This window comes from Arachis hypogaea, chromosome 16 (assembly GCF_003086295.3).
Source record: "Arachis hypogaea cultivar Tifrunner chromosome 16, arahy.Tifrunner.gnm2.J5K5, whole genome shotgun sequence".
Lineage (NCBI taxonomy): Eukaryota > Viridiplantae > Streptophyta > Magnoliopsida > Fabales > Fabaceae > Arachis > Arachis hypogaea.
Genome location: NC_092051.1, coordinates 1,083,036 through 1,091,734, shown reverse-complemented (window position 1 = coordinate 1,091,734; position 8,699 = coordinate 1,083,036). Strand labels below are relative to the sequence as shown.

The following is an 8,699-nucleotide window of genomic DNA, read 5'->3' as shown; positions in this document are numbered from 1 at the left end:
AGAAGATCTTCTCTATCTTTATCCATAAAGTAATAGGAAAATGGAGTGACAATTACATTTCACTCCTTGGTGGTTCTTAACTTGTTAGATAAATTATCACCTTTATAATTATAATGTTTATGTACATAATATATATATATATATATATATATATATATATATATATATATATATATATATATATATGACGCTTCAATGGAAGAAAAAAATTACATTAGAGAAGAAATCTTCAAAACAGGTGTGGAGTTTGTAGGACATTGATTTAATAATTATATTATATATATATTATCTTTCTTTTTCTATGTGGAAACAATAACATTTCTCATAATGCAAGGCCAAAGAGTCTCAATCATGTTGATTATATTTTGTGACTTATTACACATAAATAATTACCAAATCCTTGACAATTTCCTAAGTCATGACTATTCAAACCAATTAACCAAGTGTGATGAGTTTTTACACGAGCCATGGAGTTAGAAAGGTAATGTAACAAACTAACAACGACGTTTGTTCTAACAAACTTTAATTTATTTATGAGAACTGTTTATACAAATATATTATTTTAATTTTATGCTTATTTTAGTTTTTGAATTTAATTTTTAGAAAGATATTATTAACAAAATTTAAATTTTTATTTTTATTTTAAAAAAATATGTATTTTATATTTTAATATTAAATGAATAAAGATTAATATATAAAATTATTATTATATCCCTCAATTATTACAATTTTTTTGTTAAATAGTATTAGAAATAATAATTAAAGTGAAATATACTCTTAATGCATTAACATTGTGAAAATAAATAAAAGTACACTAAAATTAATGTGAAAAATCACTGGTAAATATGACAAATAAAATTGTATATGCTATAATACTATAAACTAAACACTTATTAGTCACCCAAAAAAAAAAAAACACTTATTAAAAAGTAAAAGAGGCAATAGAACCAAGTAAATATCTTCACAAAACATCAAATCATCATGAATGGACTGAAGATAAGTCACCAATATATAATTATTTTGAGGCACCTTAGTGCTACTAGTCTTTATTTCTATACTATATATAATGGAGATACTAGAAGAATTGATGCTTAATTTATATTTTTCTAAAATACTTTTTATTACATATAATTTATTATATTTATATATATTAAAATTATTTTAAATGTTAAAAATAATCTTATCAAACACAAATTTTATAACTTATGTTAATTAAAAGTTACTTTTATTTCAATTTACAAATAAAAGAAATCACGGTATCGATTAAATCAAGAAGAAAAAAAAAGTTGAACAAAAGGGTGAAATAATTTTTGGAGATATATTTTTGTCCCCATCTTATCTTAACTACTATATATAACATAATTTTCAATCAGCACTTCACAAATTAAATCACTATCAAATAAAGTAACACACAGAAGCCACATATTTCACTACATAAAATTTTTTACTACTTTTATATATCATCATCATGTCAATAATATTACTAATTAAACGCATAATTATACTTAATTAATTATTAATTAACTCGGCGACAATTCTTTCTAACTTGGCCGTTAAAACCGGTAATGGGTCGAAGGTTTCCCAATTTGATCATAGACATAGCAAATTGTTGGAAGAAGAAAGCCTCATCTTGAGCATATTTCTTGACAAGTTCTTGAGTCTTGATGACACCACCAGAGAGAAGAACTTGATCAGAATTGAGTAAGCCTCTTCCTTGAAGAATGAACTTGAAGTAAGTGTTATCAAACATCCTGGGAGAACCAAAGTCCAATGGGGAAATGTTGTTGTCACCACCTGATCTTGGACACATTGTTTTGAGACCAAAGTAGAATGTTCTTTCTATTGACACATCTGCTTCGTTCTTTCCATTTTGGTTGTATAGTCTTTGCTTGAATGTTGCACACCTTGCCACCCCAATTGTATGTGCACCTAATAATAATATAATTAACAAAAAAAAAGAGTAAAAATCCATAAAATGTGATCATTAATACTAAGCTATGAAGCACAGAAAGATTAATTAAGTGGCTTGTCTAACCAGGCATTTAACAAGTATCAGGGTCTAACAGTTACGTTTTGTTTGTATCATTAATATTAATATAAAATTTAATAAAAAAATATTTATATATGTAAATGATATCTTTACGTCTTACCATTATAAAAATTCGGTGTATTTCTATATCCATATTATGTCGAGTGTTCATAACTGATGATTTGATGAGAACAAAGAAGATGGAGATAGATGACTATGATATAGCATGACATAAAATATATATATAAATGAAGGAAAATAGGTTGAATCAATTATATTCTGACCTGAGAGGGCAACAAGGTCAACTTCATCAAGGCCTTGACGCTTGAAAAATGTTATTAGATTTTGAATGGTGGCATTTGGTGGTGGAATGTTGTTGTTTGAACCAATTAAACTTGCTGTTCTTGAGTCTCTCCTCCCTAATGGTAGCTCCCAGTTAGGCCCTCCACTCTGTTTCAAAAATAATAATTTGATTTCATTTATCATTAAGATATTAAACATATCCATATTCCATACATATCAATAATCATTTAAAAGTAAAATGTAAGTATAACAATTTAACCATGATGTTTGGTCATAAAGTTAAATTTTATCTTAATGTTTGGTCAATTTAATCTCTATATAGATGATATTATGATTGGTTGACAGTGTAAAATATTTTATTGCCTATCGAAATTAATCTCTGTCATATAACAAGCAATTAAAGTGTGGTTTTCTCACAAGAATAGTGGAGCCTCTTGCTGCAAGAGCAAGAATGTCTGCACAAGACACAGTCTGAGGGCATGCTTCTTCCAACTTAGCCTTGATCTCATCGATCACTTCAAAACCTCGGATGGAATTCTTGTTCGGGCCGGAGTTCTTTTCGCTTACTATTGCAGGGCTATCGTCCAGCAAAATCGAAGCATCACAGCCCTGCCATTAAAAAAAAAAAAAAGAACTTATAAATACTAGTTGATCTATTCATGCAAAAAGAACATGAAGCAACTTACCACCGAGAAACAATTATAACTGATATATATAAAATGAGATTCACCTGGACAAAGCAATCATGGAAGTGAAGTCTAAGAAGAGAAGCAGCAATTCTCATGTTTTTAGCCATGGCTTTCTCCAACACTGACATGACAATGTCATTGGCTTGAGGGCATGAGAATTGGTAGAACTGAGGAGAAAGACCATAAGATATTCCTCCTCTACTTCCATGGTTTCTTCCACCCCAACCAAAGTTGAAGCCAGGGTACGCATAAGAAGATAGTAGTGAAGTTGAAACCAAAGCTATCACAAGAAGATTATTGAGTTTGATGAAATGCATTGTGAAAAATGCCAAGAGTTTAGAAGTTTCTTGTTTTTGGTTTTTGAAGTGTGCATGTTCTTATTATTGGATTGGTTTTGTTTGGTATATATACTACTCAGAGTGATCAAATCAAACCACTCTCACTCTTCACCAAATCTTCTAATGTGGGAAAGCAAAAGAGCTATGAAGCAATGACTTCTTCAAACACCATCCATATTTGTCCTTGCCTTGATTCTGAATTTCTGATGTAATTTGTTCAATTCTGTTTCACAGTGGTTGTGCTATTACCTGCTCTAGATTTGATAAAAAAAAGGGGCAAAGAATCCATTTTTTCCTCCAAGTTTAATTTTTAAGCACTGTACAAAGTTTTACACTACTATTAAGGTTAAAAGTATGGCAGATAAGTACTCGGCCGAAAATGGAAATAAATGTACATGTATCTGTCAAGATCACATGGGAAATGCCACTTTGATTTGGGACCAAATAAAGGGTTACACTTATTCTCTAAAGTTAGGCATCTTGTTGCATTAGATGCCTTTTATTTATTTACAATAAACACCAATCTCATCCTTCAAAAAAATTATAAGGAATAAAAATGATATCAAAAAAGTTCTAGAAGTGACAAATTTATCTTTTATCAGACAAATTTATTCTTTTTTGAGCATTGTTATTCATACTGAATAATCACATTCTCTTGCCTTGCTGATTCATGTAAATTATCTCAGAAGATATTTCTTACGTGTAGAACAATTGAAATTTGACTTTGTCATAATTTATTTTCAAAAGAAGATAACAACACTATTTGAATAGCTGTATTTCTTTCTTTCTTTGGTTTTTTTATGGGATGCAAGGAAAAAGAGAGAGGACTTTGGTTCGAAAAACAGAACAAGTGCCCTGAGGGCCTGACATTACTCAGTACTTTCAGTTTCCATTCATGTTACACAAATGAACATTGGTGAACTTCAATATTGAACCATATTGCACTGTGAATTGCTTAAGGTGAAATGTTTCAAAGAGTTGGTAAAGGCAGTTCATACTTTAGAGTCAGCAATTTTGATTTCATGACTTGGGCATACACCAGTCAACAGCTAGAAAGAAATTCTTATGCATATTAATACAATATTTGATCACTAAAATCATGATACATAAGCAACATAATTATACAATTATTGAATCAAACTTTATATATTTCACAATAAAATGTAATCAAATTTCAAATGTTGGTAGCATTACTCTGAGTACCTTTGAAACATCAAGTTTTTTTTTTTATATATATATAAAGCACACCACATCTCTGCTAATGTGCTATTGGTTATTGCTGATGAGCATAAAACATTTCTGTTTGAATGGAATAGATATTGCTGATGTATCTCAGGAATTTTGCAGAATATGCCATCTTAATGTTTGAAAACAAAGAAAGGAATGGAATCATGTATGACAAATGTAGTTGCAATCACATTTTGCAAAACTTGCATTCCCATAGTTCCTTAGTCATATATGTATCTCCATTTTTAAAGGGAAAGGGAGTATGATTACAAGAATTACATAAATATGTACATCTTTAAAGTGACATTTATGATACAAAAGATATTTATAACTTTATAAACTACCAAATTATATACATTTAAGAAGTTAAGATTGGGATACACACATTTGCCTCATGGGTGTCAGCAATCTTGCAAAACGAAGGGGCACATGTGCCTTGATATATGTCCCTTGCTCTGTGTATTCCTAAATGTGAATTCAAAGTGAAACTGTAAGGTAGGAAGAAAATCATGACATGATAAACAAAATAGAGTTTAATTGCAATGCATTTTACACTGATATCCAGTTCAGTATTGCTACATAGGCAAATTGAGTTTAACTTTTATGTATTGTCAGTGTCGAAAAGTTTTACACTAACATGTAATCAAGTACTACCACGTAGGCAAATGTCGTTTCTTTGTTAGATACTGGTTGTGGAAGTAAATTACCTTTGCTTATGTGGCAACACTTGATTATAAGCAAACAAGAATGTAACAAGAATGAATCATTTGTAAATTAAAAGAAAATGAATGCTCTCCAAGTATACTTTGACTGACCTGGACCCTCCTTGTAGTTGGATCTAAAGTTGCAAATAATTTATCCTCGGCAAAAACATCTGCCCCAGTTAATTGATTTAAAAGGGTACTTTTACCAGCATTTGTGTACCCAACCTACAATGTTGTCAAATAAAAAAGTGTCAACAGAAAGAATATACAAAGAATGATAACTTATGTAGTATACATTACCATGATGTATAGGCTACAAAGACAATATCAGCAAAAGCAAAAAGAATGGCTTCAATATACTTTTAAGGAACTAACCAAGGCTACCACCGGCACAGGTACTGAGAAACGCCTGTTACGGTACTGCTGTCGGTGTTTCCTAACAGATTCTAGCACTTTCTTAAGTGCACCAATCTGTCAAAGCAAAGGCATCAGAATATTATTCAAAACTGAGATTCCAGAGAGAGAGCAGAAATAACAGTGAAGAAATGCATAATCTATGTAACAAAAGATTACTAATCAGATATACAATGTGCCTACATAACTTCACAGATAGAATGACATAAGCACACAGCACAATGATTGAATTTCACAGATAGAATGACATAAGCCTGTACAAATTTCACAGCAACTAAAAAATTGAGTCAACTGACAATACTTTATCTCAAAAGAAACAGTATAAGGACATATACGTATTCAGCAATCAACCATTTTCAAAGAGAGAGAGGATTGCTTATCCTGGAAACAGTAATCATACAACAAAATAAGGAAATCCGTTTTTTGACAGCATGATGAAGGGGAAAAGAAATAGTAAGACATGGACTGAATGCCTATCTATTAACATCAACAGAAGAATTTGGGACGAAGAAAAGAATAAACTAAATATAGCTCCTGTCATAAATAAGAAGTAGTCTTCAGGTAGTTGAAAACAAATGGAATCAAAGAGAATCAGTTACTAGTTTATCATGCACGCAGAAGATAACTACAACGCCTGCACTCTATTCCCAAAGAATTTTCGCAGTGTAAGCACAAAGAATAGAATTAGATACAAAATCAGATCGAGCATATCAAGTTGGAAGGCTGGTTATTGGTGAGAACAAAATAAGTAAATCTTGAATCTTGACCACTGAATAATAAATATTAATAAGGTTGAATACGCAACGGAGGCAGTGAAGCAGGGTTCCGCCGCAATTGGCCTCCGATCCAAAACGCACGTCGTTTTAGCATGCGTCAACAAGGCCAACTCCGAGCTCTCTTCTCACCAGAAGAAGATCTTCAAAGTCGATGACCACATCGGCGTTGCCATCGCCGGACTCACCGCCGACGGCCGCGTTCTCTCGCGCTACATGCGCAACGAGTGCATCAACTATTCGTATACCTACGAGTCTCCTCTTCCCGTTGGACGACTCGTCGTTCAGCTCGCTGACAAGGCTCAGGTATCAAGGTTTAGGGTTTTCGGCTTTTTGTTACTGTTTTGGTTTTGGATCGTGCAATTGCTGTGATTAGTGGTGAAAAATGATGCTTAAAACTATTACCCGAATTCTGATAATTTGGGCAATCTTTGAGGCATATGCACCATACAATGCATGAATGTTTGCGATTGTTCTATTCGCATATGATTTTCGGTTGTGGAGTGGGATGAAACTCAGTAGAAAGAAATGTTTTTTTTTTCTGGTGACTATAGAAAGAAATGTTTTAGTTACAAAAGGGTAAAGAGAAGAAAGCTCTGCTAAAAGTCACACTTGATGAATATATTGTGTGTATATCTTTGGAATTAAAATGTTTTGAGACAACGTTGCTCAGCCTTATAAATTATTTGAATTTATGGCCTGGAATCAACCATATTTAGAGTCGTGTTTGAGAAATGTTTTTAACTTTACGATAATTCAGAGTTTTTGAAAAAGTAAAAAAATAAAAATAAAAAAATAAAAATACGACTTTTTTTTTTAATAAGTTATTTTATTATTTTTATTAAAAAAATTTAATTTTAAAATAAAAGAGATCATTGGGTTATATTTATTTTTGGTTTTATGAAAAATGTTTTTTACTTTTGTTGAAAACCGTTATTTTTACGTAAAGAAATACTGGTTTTTTATTATTATTTTTGTATAATGTTCTATCTGAACCACTAGTTGTAGGGAGTAAATTTTGTTCAGTAAAAAAAAATAGATGATATACAGTGTTTAGTCTCACTTTTCGTTATTTTTTTTTTATTTATTTTTGGTCTTACTTATAAATTAAAAGTAAGAGATCATTTTTTATTCTCTCAAGTATTAAAAAAATTAGAGAAGATCCATTTTCACACAAACAATCTAAACCATACTAAAACTATGATGCCACATGGTAGTTTCGTCACCAATCCACTTTGAAATGTACTCTCTAACAAAGATAGCATTTAAATAAATTAAAAGGAAAGGAAAGAAACAATGCCCAGTTGATATTTGAATCTTCCATGAAAGTAATTTGGTCAGTTATAATATACGGATGTAAATTTGTATAAAGTTAAAGAAAATTTTTTTGTTCATGCATTTTTTGACACGTGTTTATTTTTTTATGAATGGAAGTTGGCTCTCAACTTTGGAGTCTGAAAACGAAGGAAGTCTATATATTAATATTTGAAGTTTGTTCAAGTTTACTATAATATGAATACACATTTTAAAATTTGGCTTTTATACATGTCTTTCAAAATAATTACAGTATTAATTTAATTCTGTTAATTCAAATAACTCAATAAACTTTTTTTTAATATTTTACAATAGTTTTAGTCTCACAGTTAAATATACATTTTACACTTTTTTTTCTATAAGTATATTAATAAATTCAAAATTTATACTGTTAAAATTAAAAAAATCATGATATAACATGAATTTTATTCTGCAAATACTTAATTGGTAAAAGATATTTTAAATTATAATCTATATTTACATAGAAGATTAGAATATTCAAACAAGAAAACTAACGTTGTACTCATTAAAGATCAACTCCGTGTGATAAAAATATCCAAACCTTAATTTTTTGTTGACTTTTTAATAAAATTCTTAAATTATCCTCCTTTATCTTCAACTAGGGGTGTTCATGGTCGGGTAAAACTGGGTTTGATGTGACCCAGATTCGACCCGAAATATATACCGGACCTATTTGTTAGACCCAAACCCGACCCTATACCCGATGAAATCTATATACTTTCTGGTCACGATTATACTGGGTAAAAATCGGGTGAAAATCGGGCCGTTAACATTACATTACTTTGATACCTTCTTGTAAGGTAGCATGTGAAAATGTCCAAATTTTCAAGACTCCAACCATTAATTGACATGATAAAATTCACTCAGAAAAATATAACAAGAACCAA

The 8,699-nt window shown here is 30.5% G+C and overlaps 1 protein-coding gene across 2 annotated transcripts; it reads right to left on the bottom strand.

The window, feature by feature from the left end:
- Window positions 1-1,425: 1,425 nt before the first annotated feature.
- On the bottom strand, window positions 1,426-7,154 carry LOC112754354 (peroxidase 9). Of its 2 annotated transcripts, none has more exons than XM_072219627.1 (8): window positions 6,510-7,154; window positions 5,666-5,761; window positions 5,402-5,515; window positions 4,972-5,051; window positions 3,063-4,408; window positions 2,750-2,941; window positions 2,314-2,479; window positions 1,426-1,929 (listed from the first exon to the last, which is right to left on the bottom strand). In XM_072219627.1, the coding sequence occupies exons 5-8, from the start codon at window positions 3,336-3,338 to the stop codon at window positions 1,517-1,519; spliced, it is 1,047 nt and encodes a 348-aa protein (XP_072075728.1). In that variant the 5' UTR covers window positions 3,339-4,408; window positions 4,972-5,051; window positions 5,402-5,515; window positions 5,666-5,761; window positions 6,510-7,154; the 3' UTR covers window positions 1,426-1,516. The 2 variants fall into 2 exon arrangements, with proteins under 2 accessions (XP_072075728.1, XP_025657762.1); XM_025801977.3 differs by having other exon boundaries at window positions 3,063-3,582.
- Between the last annotated feature and the right edge of the window lie 1,545 nt (window positions 7,155-8,699).